The sequence below is a fragment of the Chiloscyllium punctatum genome, chromosome 48 (assembly GCF_047496795.1).
Source record: "Chiloscyllium punctatum isolate Juve2018m chromosome 48, sChiPun1.3, whole genome shotgun sequence".
NCBI lineage: Eukaryota > Metazoa > Chordata > Chondrichthyes > Orectolobiformes > Hemiscylliidae > Chiloscyllium > Chiloscyllium punctatum.
Window position 1 is genome coordinate 25,382,208 of NC_092786.1, and position 19,916 is coordinate 25,402,123.

The 19,916-nt window shown below is 41.4% G+C and overlaps 1 protein-coding gene across 1 annotated transcript in view; it reads right to left on the reverse strand.

The window, feature by feature from the left end:
• The window catches only part of adamts17 (ADAM metallopeptidase with thrombospondin type 1 motif, 17), a 669,321-nt gene that overhangs the window by 82,742 nt on the left and 566,663 nt on the right, over nt 1-19,916 (reverse strand). Inside the window, exon 20 of the mRNA XM_072564884.1 lies at nt 15,088-15,292. Within this exon, the coding sequence (XP_072420985.1) occupies nt 15,088-15,292 (205 nt within the window). The remainder of the gene's footprint in view (nt 1-15,087; nt 15,293-19,916) is intronic.

Sequence of the window (19,916 nt, forward strand, 5' to 3'; positions counted from 1 at the left end):
TATGTGACTTCTACCTCTGCTGTAAGCATTTTCACTACCATTTCTGGTAACCATTAAGCACATTACATGAAGCATGGTATCAACAGTGTCCAGTTAAAATAGTATGGATTTTCAGTGCTGTTAGGGAGTCCACACCTCTAAAAAGAAAAGGAAACATTAAAACTGAAGTATTGGGTGAGTCAGAATGGCTGTGAATTTGCAAATCTTGCTGCTGTGGAAATAAAAGGAGATTCGAGAGAATTGGATTTTTTGCCACTCTCAATGATAAAACTATGAAATAAAAAGACTGAGCAAATACAAGTAGTAACTCTGTTATCAGTGCTGGGACAAAAGTGCTACAAGCTATATTATAGACTAGACCTCAAAAGAACAGAAGAGAGCTCAGACAGCTGAGGTTTTGACGACATACTTTGAATGTTACTAATTAATGGTATGTGTTTAATATTAGAGTTCTGGGGGACAGGAAGACTATTTATAAGAATGTGATAAATTTAGCTGGTACCTGTGAATTTGGACAATTGGAAGATAATCTTGACTGAGATAGGCATCTTCTGTGAACAAGTGATTTTGCTCTGCGAATACAAACATCTTGTCAAGAAAATTATTAACTTACGCAGAAGCTCTGGGGTTGTAAATCACCAGCTAGAACATATTGGGGTAAAATTGACAAGGTTCTGCATATGCTGAGACATATTCCAAGCTGAACAACATATTAAAAGAAAGGCTGAAATAGTTGCAGAACAGCCAGCAAAGATCAAAGCCAGTGGACAGGATGTAAGTATTGAGGAGGACATGGTAGAAAAACAATAGGACCATTTCCAAGTGAAAGCAAGGTTATAATTACAAAAATCTGAATCATTTTGCACATAAATATTTAGCAAGAAAGAAACAAAGCAAGTCTAGCAAGATTGCTGCTGAAGAGATACCAGCTTGTGATTCTAATGAATCTATGTTTGTATAAAAGTTTGCCAGTGTCAGATTGAAATGAGATAAATGGTTTGTGACTATTAAAATAGTGAATGCAGTAGGAAGACATCAAACTAAAGTGAAGTCAGATAGACGTTGGTATTTTGTGTGATATGGGCTTTGCAGTCACTATATAAAGTGACTCACAAAAGTGGCCCAAAAATTAAATCAGTCAAAGACATGTTCAAAACTACATAATGGAGTGATACTCCAGAGGACAACAAAATTGGGAGTCAAATGCAATAGGAATATTTGGAATTCTAGATAGTAGATGTTAAGTCTTCTGGAATATGTATTTTGGCTATACGTTTGAGAGACTAAATTCAATTGTTTTGTTATACAAGTGGGGTTTGTATTTTATTGGAACAGCATACCATTAGAATTTTGATTTCTTAAGGAACAGTTAGTAGTTGTACAGAGGGGAATTGTACAAACAGATCCTTCTCATGTGGTGATCAGAACAGCACACATTACCCCAGCTGTGGCCTAATCAAATCTCTAAACAATTTTAGTATCACCTCCCTGCTCTTGTATTTAATGTCTAAGCTAATAAAAGCAAGTAACTCATATGCTTTCTTAACCACCTTATCAAAGTTCCCTGCTACATTCAGGGATCTATGAATGTGCACATCAACATCCTTCTACCATGTCCCATATCAAAACCTTGCTGAAGACCATGTAGACCACATTAAATGCATTACTCTCATCAACATTCCTGCTTACCTACTTAAAACAAAATTGATCAAATTTGTCAAACATGACCTTTCCTGAACTGAAACATGCTGAGTGTCCCTGGTTAATCGTATCTCTTCAAGTGTAGATACATTCTGTCACTCAGTATTGGGTATACCGAGATAAAGTGATAGCCCAGAGCGGCATTTTTCACAAATCATACAGAATCATAGAACACAGAACAGTGCAAAACAGGAACAGGCCCTATGGCCCACTGTGTCTGTGCCAATCACAATGCTACTATGAACTAATCCCATTTGCCTCCACGTATACCTCCAATCACTGCCTGTTCATATGTCTGTTTAAATGACTCTTAAACATTGCTATTGTTAATGCTTCTATTACCTCCGCTAGGGAGGCATTCCAGGCACCTACAACCCTTGTGCAACCATTTTTCCTTGCACATGTCTTTTAAACTTTCCCTCTGTCACCTTAAACCCGTGCCCTCTAGTATTTGACATTTCCACCCTGGGAAAAAAAATCTAACTATCCACTCTATTCATGCCTCTCATAATTTGATACATTTCTGTCAAGTCCACCCCTCAGCCTCCAATGTTCTAGCAAAAACATTCCAAGTTTAGGGTGTAGGTTTGCTCGCTGAGCTGTAGGTTTGATATCCACACGTTTCATTACCTGGCTAGGTAACATTATCAGTGGCGACCTCCAAGTGAAATGAAGCTGTTGTCTCCTGCTTTCTATTTATATGTTTGTCCTGGATGGGGTTCCTGGGGTTTGTGGTGATGTCATTTCCTATTCATTTTCTGAGGGGTTGATAGATGGTATCTAAATCTATGTGTTTGTTTATGGCGTTGTGGTTGGAGTGCCAGGCCTCTAGGAATTCGCTGGCATGTCTTTACTTAGCCTGTCCCAGGATAGATGTGTTGTCCCAGTCGAATTGGTGTTTTATTTTCTCCGTGTGTAGGGCTACGAGGGAGAGAGGGTCGTGTCTTTTTGTGGCTAGTTGGTGTTCATGTATCCCGGTGGCTAACTTTCTTCCTGTTTGTCCTACGTAGTGTTTGTGGCAGTTCTTGCATGGAATTTTGTAGATGACATTGGTTTTGTCCATGGGTTGTACTGGGTCTTTTAAGTTTGTTAGTTTTTGTTTCAGAGTGTTGGTGGGTTTGTGTGCTACTAGGATTCCGAGGGGTCTTAGTAGTCTGGCTTTCATTTCTGAAACTTCTTTGATGTATGGTAAGGTGGGTAGGGTTTCTGGCTGTGTTTGGTCTGCTTGTCGTGGTTTGTTCTTGAGGAATCTGCGGACTGTATTTTTTGAGTATCTGTTCTTCTTGAATACGTTGTACAGGTGGTTCTCCTCTGTTTTCGGATGTTCGTCTGTGCTGCAGTGGGTGGTGGCTCATTGGAATTGTGTTCTGATACAGCTTCGTTTGTGTGTGTTGGGATGGTTGCTGGTGTAGTTACGCATTTGTCGGTTTCCTGTATACACAGGTTTGTAGTTCTCCGTTGTCCGTTCGTTCGACTGTGACGTCCAGGAATGCGAGTTTGTTGTCGGTTCCTTCCTCCTTGGTGAACTTTATGCTTGTGAGGGTGTTGCTGTTGATGTTAAATGTCTCTTCTATCTTGTTTCGTTTTGTGATTACAAAGGTGTCATATACGTAGCGGACCCAGATTTTTGGTTTGATGGTTGTTTGTTCTAGTCTTTGCATTACTGCTTCTGCTATGAATCCTGATAGCGGAGATCCCATAGGTGTGCCATTGGTTTGATTGTAGATTATGCTGTTGAAGGTGAAGTCCCATCTATCCTGGGACAGGCTAAGCAAAGACATGCCAGAGAATTCCTAGAGGCCTGGCACTCCAACCACAACGCCATAAACAAACACATAGATCTAGATATCATCTATCAACCCCACAGAAAATGAACGGGAAATGACATCACCACAAACCCCAGGAACCCCATCCAGGACAAACATATAAATAGAAAGCAGGAGACAACAGCTTTGTTTCACTTGGAGGTCGCCATTGATGATGTTACCTAGCCAGGTAATGAAATGTCTGGATATCAAACCTACAGCTCAGCGAGCAAACCTACACCCTAAACCTCAACCTGAGCTACAAACCTTCACAAACTTAGCACATTCCAAGTTTGTCCAATCTCTCTTTAGAGGTAGTACACTCCAATCCAGGCAACACCTTGGCAAAACTCTTTTGTACCCTATTTATCTCTCTTCCCCCTTTTCCCCACACCCCACATTCCTGATGAAGGGCTTATGCCTGAAATGTCGAATCTCCTGCTCCTCAGATGTTGCCTGACCTGCTGTACTTTTCCAGCACCATACTTTTTGACTGTTATCTTATCACCATGGTCAGTTATTTCTGACTAGTGAGATGGACCACTTGACTTCAGTGATTACCAGTGAGATTGTAGAATGTCTGAAAGCACACTGCAGTTGATATACTACTCCAGACCTTGTAATAAATTAAAATTGTCCTCAATTCGTGAGTGAAGCTATTTCATTAATGATTGGGAAATTCTGCACTATACAGCATTTTCACACTATCTCGAGTCAAACAGAAAGGGTGAGGCTAATTTGAAAATCACAAAAGGATCACAAAAGAGGTGCAGTAAATCCAGCATAGACTTGTACAAAGCAATCCTTCAGTGGAGAAATATACCTACTGAAGATATAGGAAGTAATCCCCTTGAACAATTAACGTTGTGCCATTCACAAACTATTTTTCCGATACCAAAAGTACTGAGACATGAGTAACAAAATCCAAGTGAATTGACAGTAAGTCAGATTTCAGTTTGATAAAACTGCCAAATGATTGCCTGAATTGAGTAGCGGAGGGCCAGAGTACAAATATTGAACACTCTCAAGAGTCTGAACATGTAACAACTTTGAACATGTGCAGAGTGGTTGTAACCTTGATTGTACATGGTGAAAATGAATGGCTAGTTACGTGATTGCAACCACGGACATATCCAAAAAGAAGTTGTTCATTCTCTGCAGGCAACTGCTCAGCAAGATGCGATCTCACTATCTGTGCTGAGTACAAAATCATCATCAGTCCCAGAGGTCAACTGTTCCCTAAAAATGGAAATTTATCAGTAGCACTTACCATGGCAAGAACACAATCTCTTGAACATGAAAAGTGATTGTTTGGAAAAATGCATTAGTATTCAATGATTTATATCCCTCTTCTAAGTGCTTCCACTTCAGTTTGTTGCAGCTATTAAACACATTATGTAAAACAAATATAGTCAAAGCACAATTGTAATTTTGCAACATTTGATTTTTCTTTGCAATCTTAATCTTAGGGATTTGAAAATTCAGATGAATATGTTCCTTCCTTTGAGATTTGCACACAGTCTCCTGGAATTAAAAATAATATGCATCTTTATAATGTGCAAAATGAATAAATCAATCGAAATCTTGAAGTTTGAATTATTCCTCTCACCAGCTAAAACTTTATGGAAATAGGGTTTGTCATGGCAATCTGAGCTGCTGTCAATTTTTAAACAAATGGGGAACCGAAAGGAACACGTAGCAAACAAAATGAAAGAATAAAAACTGTGTTTTTGGATGTCTGATCTTTCTCAGTTTTATAGCACATATTTCACTTCTGGTGATTGCTGTGAAAATCACATTTATCTTCGCTGAAGGGTATGGCAGAACAAATACTGTTGCCGCCCAATTTTGAGCTGGAAATCCAAAATTGAAAGCTATAAAATTTTACTTAATAGGAGCTATTCTCCCTGAAGTTTAGATAGACAATACTTTTTAATAAACTTCACCATTTTCTCAGGGATGGGGAATTGAAAACTAGAGGGCATAGGTTTAAGGTGAGAGGGGCAAGATTTAAGAAGGTCCTGAGGGGCAATTTTTTTTCATGCAGAGAGTGGCATTTATACAGAATGGGCTGCCAGAGAAAGTGGTTAAGGCAGGTTCAACAGCAATACTTAAAAGTCTTTTGGCTAGGTACATGGATGGGAAGGGTTTAGAGGAATATGGACCAAATGCAGGCAATTGGAACTAGCTGAGTGGGCACCATGGTCAGCATGGGCCAGTTAGGGGCTAAAGGGCCTGTTTCCATGCTGTATTACTTTATGACTCTATGACGCTATTAGATCTATATAAGTATAATACCTATATGAAAGCAGAGGAACAGTGGAGAAGATAGTTCAGGTACTGTTTTTACTAGCAGGAGACAGACATGAAAACATGAGAAATTCAAGCTGCATAGATGTGTACAAGCTGTAGCCTGACTTACCTGTATTTAAGGGGACATGTTTAAAGTTTCATTCTTCTTTACTCATCTAGAGGGACATTTTGACTCATTGCTATGTCCGGACTCTCCCACTCCCCATAGAAAGCACCAAACTGCTGCTTGGTCCTGATGCCAATCTACAAGAATGTTAACCTAAGGGTGGCCATGGATGTGATCCCATAGCAAACAAAAGCAGAAGGTGCTGGAGAAACTCTCACGACCACATGTCTGTCATTGCAAGTGGAATATGTTGTCTCCCCAGACTACCCAAGCAGTCTATGCACAGTCATTTGGGGGGTGGCTGGGGTTGGGGGAGGTGGGGGCAAGGTGGAGGAGGGACAGACTATTTTATAAAGTGATTTTTCAGAGAAGGGTTGATGTTACATCAGGCTCTACTAATCTGATCATGTCATACAGTCTCAGATGGGGGAAAAATAAGTCGTGGTCAAAATCCTAATGGAGACAGATGTGGTATAACTGCCTCCTGATAATTTACTGCTAGGTAACAATAGATAGAGGTTATATTCGTTCAACGAAAGAATCAAAATCCACATGTTGTTAGGACAAATGGCTCTTCTTGTTAAGATACATTAGTGGCTCAAACATTACCACTGTTCATCAAATAGGCCCTTTGACCCAGTGTAAAAAGGAAGATCAGTGCTGGGCCTTTGTGGTGCAGTAGTAATGTTCTACCTGTGCACCAGGAGGCCCAGGTTCAGCTCCAGAGGTATGTAACAATATCTCTGAACAGATTGATTAGAAAATATCTGGAAAGGAAACTGGTGGCAGAACTCTACCTCAACCATGAGTTGGGATTAGTTGGTTTCACAGCACATACAATGTGGTGATTAGCACTGGGCATTGTTGCTGAAATACCTCCAGGTAACTGTGATAGAACACACCTACTGGATCCAGGGGAAAAAATGTTCAGAATACAAGTGAGTTTATCACTTTAAGAATACTCACACAGATATTCAGCTGTAATTGCTTGAACAAACAAGCAACCAGGATGACTCATAGAAGGAACAACATGGCCAAAACCTCTACTTCAAACCTGATGAGGAGCAATGTAAGCTAATTAGAGTCATAGTCATAGTCATAGAGATGTACAGCATGGTAACAGACCCTTCGGTCCAATACGTCCATGCCGACCAGATTTCCCAACCCAATCTAGTCCAACCTGCCAGCACCCGGCCCATATCCCTCCAAACCCTTCCTATTCATATACCCATCCAAATGCCTTTTAAATGTACCAGCCTCCACCACTTCCTCTGGCAGCTCAGTCCATACACATACACACTTGGCAGTGATAGAGTCCTTACAATCCTTGAAATATCAAGAAAGGCAGTCCAATTCAAGAGTTGGCTGGGAAGCAACTATCTTCAAGCTCCATGACTGACGATGAAAATCTCTGATAGACATCGGGCAAACTTTAAATTAACGGGCTAAGAACTAGGTTTGTAATGATAAAAGGTAAATAAGGAATACTTACCGTTCACAATCAGTATTGCTGCCATAAGCTCTAACTTATTTAGAGACAAGTGTAGTGCATAAAGTATGGCTACTGTAGTCAAGTTAAGGGATCTAATTTATAATCAGGTGCAACACTGGGAATGTTGTTGAGCAAATTTAATGTTACAAAAGGTCAACTTAAAAGATAAAGAAACAGTGTAAACAGTAGAATGGTTGGAAAACTGTGAAAAGAATAAGAGATCAATAATTTAAAGTGCAACTTTTGCAAGAAGACTTATTAATGCCACAGCACGAAAACTTTGTTGTGTATTGGCTTATAAATGGCAGGTAACTGTGCATATTGACTGTGATAAAGCATGAAACTGTTGGCTGCAAAAGGTGGAAAAGCTTTCATTCTGACTACAAAAAGTCAGAAAAAAAAGTAAGTAGAACACAAATACAGCTTTGATATTTTACAGAAGTTAAAGTATTATAGTGCTCATAGGAGGAAGTTTAACAGTTCATCAACTTCACCAACAGCTTCCACCCTGACCTCAAGTTCACCTGGACTATCATGGACACCTCCCTCCCCTTCTTACACCTCTCCATCTCCACTTCCGGCAACTGACTCAACAGGGACATCTACTTCAAAGTAGACCCTGAATCCCACAGCTAACTGGACTACATGTCTTCCCACCCACCCCTCCTATAAAAATGCTATCCCTTACTCCCAATTTCTCAACCTCCGTTGCATCTGCTCCCAGGAGGATCAATTCAACTTCAGAACATCCCAGATGACCTCCTACTTCAAGGACTACAATTTTGCCTCCCACGTGGTCAACAATGCCCTCCATCTCCTCCACTTCCCACACCTCCACCCTTGAACCCCACCCCAACAACAGCAACAAGGAAGAACACTCCTAGTCCTCACTTTCCACCCCACCAACCTCCAGATGCAATGCATCATCATCCGCCATTCCCGCTACCTACAGTCAGACCCCAACACCAGACGTATATTTCCTTCCCCACCGCTATCAGCATTCCACAGAGACCATTCCCTCCACGACTCCCTTGTTAGGCCCTCCCCCACCACCAACCCACCGTCCATTCCGAGCATCTTCCCTCGCCAGCACAACAGTGAAAAACCGCCCACACCTCCCCTCCTCACCTCCATCCAAGGCCCCAAAAGATCCTTCCACATCCAGCAGAGATTTTCATGCACATTCAAACACCTTATCTACTGCGATGTGGTCTCCTCTACATTAGGGAGACAGGCTGCCAACTTGCTGAACGTTTCAGAGAACATCTCTGGGACATACGCACTAAGCAACCCCATCGCCCTGTGCCTGATCACTTCAACTCCCACCCCCACTTTGCCAAGGTCATGCAAGTCCTGGGCCTCCTCCACTGCCAAATCCTAGCCATCCGACACCTGGAGGAAGAAGGCCTCATCTTCTGCCTTGGGACCCTCCAACTACACAAAATCAATGTTGACTTCACCAGTTTCCTCATCTCCCTTCCTCCACCTTATCCTTTAATCCAACCCTCCAACTCGGCACCGCTATCTTGAACTGTGCTACCTGTCCATCTTCCTTCCCACCTATCCACTCCACCCACCACTCCAACCTACATTGTCACCCCCCCACCTTCATTCACCTACCGCATTCCTAGCTACCTTCCCCCAAGCCCCACCTCCCTCCCGTTTATCTCTCAGCCCCCTTGGGCCCCTGCCCCCCCCCCCACATTCCTGATGAAGAGCTCATACTCAAAATGTCGACTCTCCTGTTCCTCGGATGGTGCCTGACCTGCTGTGCTTTGACTCTGATCTTCAGCATCTGCAGTCCTCACTTTCACCTAAAATAATATAGTATTGCTATAATACAGATTTGAAATCTGTATTAGAAGAAAAGTAATACAATGTTGCTTTACTGAACGCTTTAAAAGCTTGTAAAATGAAGTAAGACAACATTGCTATACTGCAGAATTTATAATGATAGAATCCCTACAGTGTGGAAACAGGTAATTTGGCCTAACAAGTCCATACACGACTCTCTAAAGAGTAACCCACCCAGATCCATTCTCCTACCCTATTACTCGACATTTCCTCGAACTAATGCACTTAGCCTACACATCCTTGAACACTATGGACAATTTAGTATGGACAATTTGCCTAATCTGCACATCTTTGGACCGTGGGAGGAAACTGGAGCACCCGGACAGTCACATGAGGCTGGAATCAAACCTGGGTCCCTGGCGCTGAAAGGCAGCAGTGCTAACCACTGAATCATTGTGATCAGATACACCACTGAATTCGCTATGGTATCTAGAATTAGCCTAGAATATGCACCTGTAAAGGGCAAGTAAAATGATCAAATTCCAGTGAAACAAGTTCTGAAATTATGCATGGCCCAAAAGGGATGGCAGATCCTTTAGGTGGTATTACATTTGACAGATGTAAATTGTTGTACAAATGATATTTTATGCAAGGTTTCCGATCTGCATTAATCAATGGTGGATAAGCAATTGAAGATTTTAATTAAACATTACTGTTATTGTAACAAATAAAAACAAAAATTGCCAGAGAAACTCGGCAAACTGGGCAGGATCTGTGAAGAGAAAACAGTGTTAACGTTGAGTCCAGTGACCCTTCAACCAGCAATTTCTGTTTTTGTTTGTTTCAGATCTCCAGTTCCTGGTTTCACATCACATTATTGTCAAGTCTCCCACTATCACTTTCAAACATTAATTTGAATTTCAATTTATTTATAATGTCTGCAAAATCCAGGATGCTCACTCTTAGATTTATTTCATTCCTAACTAGGTTCATTTCTTGTACTGGCGTGTAAATTCCAAACTGGCTTGGTGAGTTCGGTTCAAGATTACATCCTCAAAGATTTTAATAATCTTAAAATAGTGGAAGGAACAACAATGGCTTCATGCTCTTCCAAGTCAACAGACCTGACCTGTAGCATAAGCAGTAGCATAAGAATATAATTGGAGCAAATGTACAGCATTGAACATAAATAGTCAACATTTGAAATTTACAAGAACAAACTAAGAGCTATTTTCTTTCCCAAAGCAGGGTAGGAACAGAAAGCTGGGAAGATAAGACAAGGTACCCCATATATTGGTGCAAGTAAATTCATACGTTTGATCAAATCTGTAACTCAAACAGGATGATATAAAGACAGACTTGAGTCCAAATGGAACAGCATGTATAGCTTCAGCAAGGAAATGATAGACCAAAAACCAGAGAAGCTAGGTCACTCACTCGTCATCACTAAAGAATTTGAAGTCTAACTGTTAGATATATTAGAAGGATGTCTAGAATTGCAAATACTCGAGCTGACTAGCAAAAGGCTTGGTGCTGCCAAATGCAGAGGTGATTTTTCAGAATTAGTTTAGCTGGACCTAGAGAAACCTTTTAAGTGACTAATCACAATTGTTTTTCGTATTATAGCCTCTTTAAATGTTGATTTTTTGAGGGAAGGTAACCAGTGCAAGGCTAGATACAAAACTGAAGATCAGAGGCTGTGCAAAAAAAAACTTTTGTCTAATCAACCTGTTTAGATACGTTATGGCACATGTCTGGAACAAGTGAGATTTGAACCCAGGCCTTCTGGCTCAAAATAACATCACTGCACACCAGAGTCTAAATTAGAGTCAGAGAGATGTACAGCACAGAAACAGACCTTTCGGTCCAACTCGTCTATGCTGACCAGATTTTTTAAAAATTTCAAAAATATACTTTATTCATAAAATTATTTTGATATCTATACAATTGGTGATGCCATACATACATATACATTCCAATTCTTTACATACAGAGATCAGAATGAATCATTCCTATGTACAAATCTGTACATTGACTATCCAGATATTTTGCTGAGGTGTCAGCGGAGCTCATTACTGAGTGGGCCCCTTGTTCTTCTTAGGCAGGCAGACCTTACACGGTGGTCTTTCCCCACTGTGCCTTGGCGGCAGCTGCCCCAAGCTTCAGCCTCTACCACTTCCTCTGGCAGCTTATTCCATACACGCATCACTTTCTGCATGAAAAAGTTGCCCCTTAGGTCTCTTTTATATCTTTCCACCTCACCCTAAACCTATGCCCTCTAATTTTGGACTCCCCCACCCCAGGGAAAAGATTTTGTCTATTTACCCTATCCATGCCCCTCATGATTTTATAAACCTCTATGATGTCATCCCTCAGTATCCGACGCTCCAGGGAAAACAGCCCCAGCCTGTTCAGCCTCTCCCTATGGCTCAAACCTTCCAACCCTAGCAACATCCTTGTAAATCTTTTCTGAAACCTTTCAAGTTTCACAACATCTTTCAATAGGAAGGAGACCAGAACTGCACACAATATTCCAAAAGTGCCCTCACCAATAGAATATAGAACATAGAACATTACAGCGCAGTACAGGCCCTTCGGCCCTTGATGTTGCACCGACCTGCGGAACCAATCTGAAGCCTATCTATCCTACACTGTATCCTACAATGTCCTGTAGAGCTGCAACATGACCTTCCAACTCCTATACTCAATGCTCTGACCAATAAAGGAAAGCATATCAAATGCCTTCTTCACTATCCTATCTACCTCTGACTCTACTTTCAAGGAACTATGAACCTGCAGTCCAGCAACACTCTTCAGGACCGGATCGAAGGTAGAAGACAGAGGGTGTGGTGGACGGTAGCTTTTCAGATTGGACGCTTGTGACCAGTGGTGTGCCACAAGAATCAGTGCTGGGCCCATTGTCATTAAAACATCTGTCTTCAAATTCCATTAAAAAACATCATGGACTGTTTCAATGATTGTTCATGTTCTGGTGCTTCATCTTGCTTTCTTGAGACTATACTGCCCGGATGCTTGGAAATTGCATGCTAGCATTTCTCCAACTTTGCACAAACAGTATGCTTCAGCAAGGCAGTATTGTCACTAAGGAGAAAGTCAGGACAGAAGATGCTACAGATCAGAGTCAACAGTTTGGAACTGGAAAAACACAGCAAGTCAGGCAGCATCTGAGGAGCAGGAGAATCAATGTTTCGGGCATAAGTCCTTCATATGCAGTCCTCACTTTCTCTGACCTAATCTTGATGAAGGGCTTATGCCTGAAACATCGATTCTCCTGCTCCTTAGATGCTGCTTGAGTATTGTCACTGAGTTTGTTTTCTGAGCTCTAATTTGGCTCAGTTGCACCAAGTAATAATGCTTTTGGGTTTCCTTCACCTTCAATTACAGCAGTACTGAACTATTAGTGACACATAACTTCTGTACTTTTCTAGGTGCTAACTTAAACAATTAATTGCCTTTTTCTTGAGTTCTAACAGCATAGAGTCATCTAACAATTCTTGACTACTCTAGAGTCCCCGGCTATATCGACCAAGTGTCGTTTAGTTCACTTTTCAGCAGTATAGTTTAACAGTTCATTTCTGCTTAGAGCTTGCTTGTCTTTGTTTACCCTCTTCAACTAATTTTGAACCAGGAACTGCTCTTCTATGATTTCTAAATTTTAAAAAATAATTATATATTTATTTCTAAACCTTCTAAAAACCATACAAGTAACTCTGCTCTTGTTCCAACACAAAATTTTATGCAACTGATGTTTTGGAGGGGTCGAATATAGCAAATTCTTGCAACTGCCTGTCTGCTGAATGTTACAATGTGGTCAAGTGCTAGTTCCTGTATTACAAATTGTTACAGCAAAAAAGGAATTGATCATAATTGTCATTTCTATTACCTTTCATGGCTGCACTAGCATTACCCTGATTGAATTAACAAAAATAAAATCACTTAAAAGCAATGTAATTATGACATAAAGGGTTTTACTGACTGGGGGCATTTTTTAAAACAACATTAACAACTGAAAATAGGTGTTTAATACACCCAAATCACTGAAGGCCAAATGAACTTCTTGGACAGAGTATTTTAGGGGAGTCTGCTTTAGGAACTTTGTACAATTCCACAAACTTCCAATGATAGGACAGTCAGTAACTAGAGGACACAAATTTCAGAAAAACCGTAGAAATGTCAGGTAGACAATGATGAGAAGAACTTACTGTTTTACATAGTGATCTGTTGCAATGTTGAACACTGTCTGAAAGTGCAGTGGAAGCAGATTCAGCTGTAACTTGCAAAAATGAAACTGGAAAATAATCACTGACAGGGCTATGGGGAACACAGGTGTACACTAGCTCTTTTAGAAAGCTGAGCCAGGTACAAAGGATTGAACAATGCCCTGTGATGTATTTTTCTCTGAATATATTCTTCCATCATTTCTCTATCTTGGACCTCCAAAGATCCTACTTCTTTACTTAGTCACCTAGTACTGCCACTCCCAAAAAGGGATGGCTATTACTGGACAGTTTTCCTTCATTCAGGCGAACCAGTATCTCACAAAATATCAAAAATGAAAAAGGCAAGAAGTGCTGGAAATCCGAATTACATGGAAGGACAATTGGCATGAGGCTAAGGAATAATAAAATGTTTAATCAGAATCTAAGGATCTGAGGGAAGAGAGTTCCAGAATTATTAGGCTGCACAAAACCCTTTGCGTCTATACTGGCTCTCTGAACATTTTGACTTTGCGTCCAACTCCTAACTTCTCCCCAGAATCCTGCATATTCTTTCTATACAAATAATTATTGGCTCTCAATTGAATCTGCCTCCATCACACTTTTGAGGCAGTGCATTCCAAACCCACTCATTTGTTTTTTTTTCTCAGCTCATACTTGCATCCTTTGCAAAACAAAACTGTGCCCGCTGATTCTCCATTCTTTTACGACTGGTGACTAACAAATCTACAACGTCACTTAAAAATAGCAGGTGAGTTTAAATCATTTTTTGGAATGCCCTTAAATTTGATAACAGTAACAAATTGTAGTTATCAAACTCCTCGAGAAGCTCTGTGGACTTGGCTTTCATAGACCCAAGTTGAACTTCTGCTTACACTGATTGCTGTTGCGAGGGAATCAGCCCTCCAGAACTGTAAACACGCTTACAAAATCACAACTAGGAGGAGTTGGCCATTCGGCCCCTCAATGGCAGCATCAGATTTGTTGTGACTATCTACCAATGTCTTCAAAGTCTTCTACCATTCTCTGAGAACAGTTCTAAAGACATTTCTCCTCTTTTGTATTTTAAATGGGACACCTATTACTTCTAAAGTGTGATCCCAGTTCAATTTCTCACACAAGGGAAAACATCCTTACAGCATTTACTCTGTCAGAGTTTCCTCAGGATGTGTTAAATGTCTCATTGAGATTACCTGTCATTCTTCTAAACTCCAATAAGTACAGTGCCTAGCCTGTCCAACCTTTCCTCAATAGATAATCAGTTGAGTGAACCTTCCTCCTTAATAAGATGATTGAAATTGTACACTATGCACAGTAAAGAGTAAAATATGGAAATATCTTTCCTATATGTCAATAATGTTATAGAAATATTAGAAATGTGCTAACATGACAAAATTAAATACAGATTTATGCTTTAACTTTGCAATGTCACAAACAGTGTTATAAGAATTGAATGTGAGTTTTGATGTATAATCTTTGAAACTTCGCCAATGAATGCAGACCGTCTAAGGATTGACAAAGAACTCATTTACTTGCAGACACAATGATGTTATGCAGTGACAAATAAGATTCATCATTCGCATGTCAGAGTGCTAATATGAATTCATCTGTCCAGTCGTGAAATTGAGAAGCACATACCTTAGACCAGTCTGAGGCTTCCCACAGGGTTAGACAATCACGGCCTTCACAGCCCTGTATTGTAGATGGCCTTGGACCAAGACAGTAGAGATTTCTTGTCTTGAAATATGTGCCATTTTGTAGCTGATAGACACAAGTCACATTCCGAAACTGAGTGCCTTTTCCACAGGTGCTGGAGCATGGAGTCCAGTCGCCTCCCACCCAGCTGCGGGAAAAGAAACCCATTTTAATATGTTAAAGCATGTCCAAAATGTTCTCATTAAAAAGTTCAGTGGACCAACTGAGTGCCTTCGGTGCTGAAAATTTATTTCCATTTGAGCTGTTAGAAATACAGAAAGAGCTCACAAACCATGCAAAGTATAAGCATTACAAAACTTGCAGAATAGCAAATTAATTTCAGTATAGATAGGTATGACATATGGTGCAAGTTAGCTCATTTGCTTACATGACTACCACATTGTTCAGAATAACATCAATACCACAGGTTTGATTCCCTTCCCCATTGAGGTATCCTCTTTACCTGTCTCGATGAGTGAAAAGCAATGGTAAGTCACTAATGGCAGGGATAAACTGCCGTGAGAAGGCACAGGTTAAAGCACCAGCAGACTCTCAGGCCCAGTACACATAAATATGACAATCGGGAAAAGGTACCTTCTGTTTAGAAGAGGAAAGAGGACTCCTTTGATAAGAAAGGCAATGTTTATTGCAGGTGATAGTTATTTCACCAGTTGTCTGGAAGAGAGGATTTCAGGGTCCCTTTCAGTGCCCTCATTATATATGCTTTCCAGTTGTTCAATGAAGCATTGTATTATTGAATGATGGGCCCCAGGACCAGTGGCATGCGGCCCTTCAGTGGACAAGCTTAATTGGCCAGAGGTAGACTTGCCCCTACCCCTCAGTGTGTGTGGTAGGTTGTGGGGTGAGGGTGGGTGGGGGGGGGGGGTCAGTTTAGTAGTCACTCAGGAGTTAGATTAGATTTTTATATGTCTAAGATTTCCTAGGCAGCTATTAACTTAACTGCAACTAAATTCTCCAATTTACATGGGTACTTTCAGAGGGTGCCAGGCTTTTGGGGAATTGCCTAATGGAATCTTCAATTACCTGACAAGATTTGCTAGGCCTGGGATTCCACAATACCCTTTGTACAACTCCCACTACCGCTACAGAAGCGATGATCTGGTCATCAGAAAATCCAAGCCATAATGAGAATACATGTGAAGTTATTCACTTTAGCAGAGAACACCAGAGAGAGTGGCAGAATATTTCTTAAAAGATGATTGGTTGGGAAATGCAGGTGGCCCAGGAGGCCTAAGTATGCATGTTAGGAGTCACTAAAAGTTAGCATTCACACACAGTAAGCAATTAGCAAGTACTGAAAACAATTATAATTAAGTTGATTTTATATTTTGTACTTCAATGTTGAGAAAGGAGAGAAGTGGCTTTAGCTTCATTATATATAGATGGTTTGAGAGATTGGAAGCGCTATACTAGGCAGCCTGAAGCCCTGTTTTGGCAATATGAGGTCAGAAGTCACATGACACCAGGTTATAGTCCAACTGGTTTATTTGAAATCACAAGCTTTTCGAACACTGCTCCTTCGTCAGGTGAAGTGATTTTAAAAAAAACACAGGCACGGAATTTAGGGGCAGAGAGATCAAAAGATCGTACAAAATGGTGAGAGTGGAATATTGACAGGCTGAATAGTAAGTCTCTGAAGGTGATCAAAAGTGTCAGATGGTGTGAGTAAAGTGTTAATAAATATTTAACAAGTGAAGGGATGACCTATGTTCTGATTAATTAAGACAGAGAGATATTTACAAAAATTTAAAAATATGTTGGTGCTGGAAACAAACCAAATGGCTGGAATGACATGCTGGGTATAAGAGTCACATTCTGAGGGTCTAACCAAAGTAACAAGTAATCCAAAATTGTACAAACTAATTAAGGTAGCGAGATCATAACATCTTATCAAGGTGATGGTGTTAAAAGACAACAGTAAGGAAGATTTTACAAATACAGAACAGTATGGTGGGGATACCTGTGGTGTGACAATGAACCCAAGATCACAGGTGAGGATGTCTTCGTGGGGACAGAACTTGTCTATCGATTTCTACTTGGCAATTCTGTGGGTTGTTTTCTATCTGGAAAGCTGCCTTGGAGGACACTTAGCTGAAGATCAGAGGCTGAATGTCCTTGATCGCTGATATGTTCTTTGATGGGAGGGAACATTCCTGTTTGGCAAGTGGGCAACACAGTGGCTCAGTGGTTAGCACTTCTGCCTCACAATGCCAGGGACCTGGATTTGATTCCAACCTCAGGTGACTATCTGTGTGGAGTTTGCATATTCTCCCAATGTCTGCATGGGTTTTCTCCGCGTGCCCCGGTTTCCTCTCTTAGTGCAAAGATGTGTGTGTTAGGTTAACTGACCTGTGCTGAATTGCCCATAGCGTCCAGACACGTGTAGGCTAGCTGGATTAGCCATGGGAAAAGCAGGGCTACAGAGATAGGGAGTGGGAAGGGTTAGTATGGGATACCCTTCAGAGAGTCGGTGTGGGTTTGATGGGCCAAATAGCCTGCTTTCGCATTGTAATAATTTTATGATTATTGCTCAGTATCCATTTATCCGCTATTGTAGCGTTTGCATGGTCTTGCCAATATACCATGCCTCAGGACATCCTTGCCTGCAGTATATGAGATAGATAACATTGGCAAGCTAAGGAGTATTTGCCATGTACGTGGTGGGTGGTGTTCCCACGTGTGATGGTAGCATCCATGTTGATGATCTGACTAAGGTGACTAAGGAGGTGGACGAGGGGAAAGCAGTAGATGTGGTGTATATGGATTTTAGTAAGGTGTTTGATAAGGTCCCCCATGGTAGGCTACTGCAAAAAATACGGAGGTATGGCATTGAGGGTGAGTTGGAGGTTTGGATTAGGAATTGGCTGGCTGGAAGAAGACAGAGGGTAGTAGTTGATGGTAAAGGTTCATCTTGGAGTGCAGTTACTAGCGGTGTTCTGCAAGGATCGGTTTTGGGACCATTGCTGTTTGTTATTTTTATAAATGACCTGGAGGAGGGGCTAGAAGGTTGGGTGAGCAAGTTTGCGGATGATACGAACGTCGGTGGAGTTGTTGACAGTGAGGAAGGATGTGGCAGGTTACAGCGGGATATAGATAAGCTGCAGAGCTGGGCAGAAAGGTGGCAAATGGAGTTCAATGTAGCTAAGTGTGAGGTGATTCACTTTGGTAAGAGTAACAAAAAGATGGGGTGCTGGGCTAATGGTCGGATACTTGGTAGTGTGGATGAGCAGAGGGATCTTGGTGTCCATGTACACAGATCTTTGAAAGTTGCCACCCAGGTAAATAGTGCGGTGAAGAAGGCATTTGGCGTACTGGCTTTTATTGGTAGAGGAATTGAGTTCCAGAGTCCGGAGGTCATATTGCAGTTGTATAAGACTCTGGTGCGGCCGCATCTGGAGTATTGTGTGCAGTTTTGGTCGCCATACTATAGGAAGGATGTGGAGGTACTGGAACGGGTGCAGAGGAGGTCTACCAGGATGTTGCCTGGTATGGTAGGAAGATCGTACGAGGAAAGGCTGAGGCACTTGGGGATGTTTTCATTGGAGAAAAGGAGGTTTAGGGGTGACTTGATAGAGGTGTACAAGATGATTAGGGCTTTAGATAGGGTTGACCATGAGAACCTTTTTCCACGTATGGAGTCAGCTATTACGAGGGGGCATAGCTTTAAATTAAGGGGTGGTAGGTATAGGGCAGATGTTAGGGGTAGATTCTTTACTCAGCGAGTCGTGAGTTCATGGAATGCCCTGCCAGTAGCAGTGGTGGACTCTCCCTCTTTATGGGCATTTAAACGGGCATTGGATAGGCATATGGAGGATAGTGGGCTAGTGTAGGTTCGGTGGGCTTGGATCAGCGCAACATCGAGGGCCAAAGGGCCTGTACTGCGCTGTATTCTTCTATGTTCTGTGTTCTATGTCTTACAGACGTTGCTGTGGCAGGGTTGTGTCGTGCTGTGGTTGATATTGTCCTGAAGGCTGGGTAGTTTGCTGCAAAGGTCTGTTTAGGATTTGGCAGCTATTTGAAGGTGAGAAGTGGTGGCACAAGGATGATCCTGGTGAGATGTTCGTCATCAGCAAGGACATGTTGAAGGCTGTGAAGAACATTGCATAGTTTCTCCACTCCAGGGAAGGACTGGATGATGAAGGGTACTCTATCCGTCATGTCTGTGTCTGTTTCCTGAGAAGGTCATTGTGATTTTTCGTGGTACGTTGGAACTTGTGATTGATGAGTTGAGCACTGCGTCCCATTCTTATGAGGGCCTCTTCCAGCATATTTCAGTGTCTGTCGGAATCCTCCTCGTCTGAACAGATCCTGTGTATACACAGGGCATGTCCTTGGCGGGGGGGGGGGGGGCTTCTTTAATATATTTGGGATGGAAGCAGCAGTGCTCCGAAAGTTGTGATTTCAAATAAACCAGTTTGTCTATAACTTGGTGTTGTGTGACTTCTAACCTTGTTCACTCCAGTTCAACATTGGCACCTTCAAATTTTGGTAATATGATTTTTACATGATCTTGCTAAATGGCCTATTTTTACACCTACATCTTATAGAATAAGAGGTGACTTAATTGAGACTTACAAGTGTGTAAAGGTGGATGTAGAGAGGGTGTTCCCCATTGCTGTTGAGTTTTAAACCAGGGGCAGGTGATTGAATACAGCAGAGAATTTCTTCACTTAAAGGTTGGGGAATTCTTAGAATTTGGGCGGTGTGCGGTTCCAGCATCTGCAGTCCTCACTTTCGCCGAATTTTCAGAA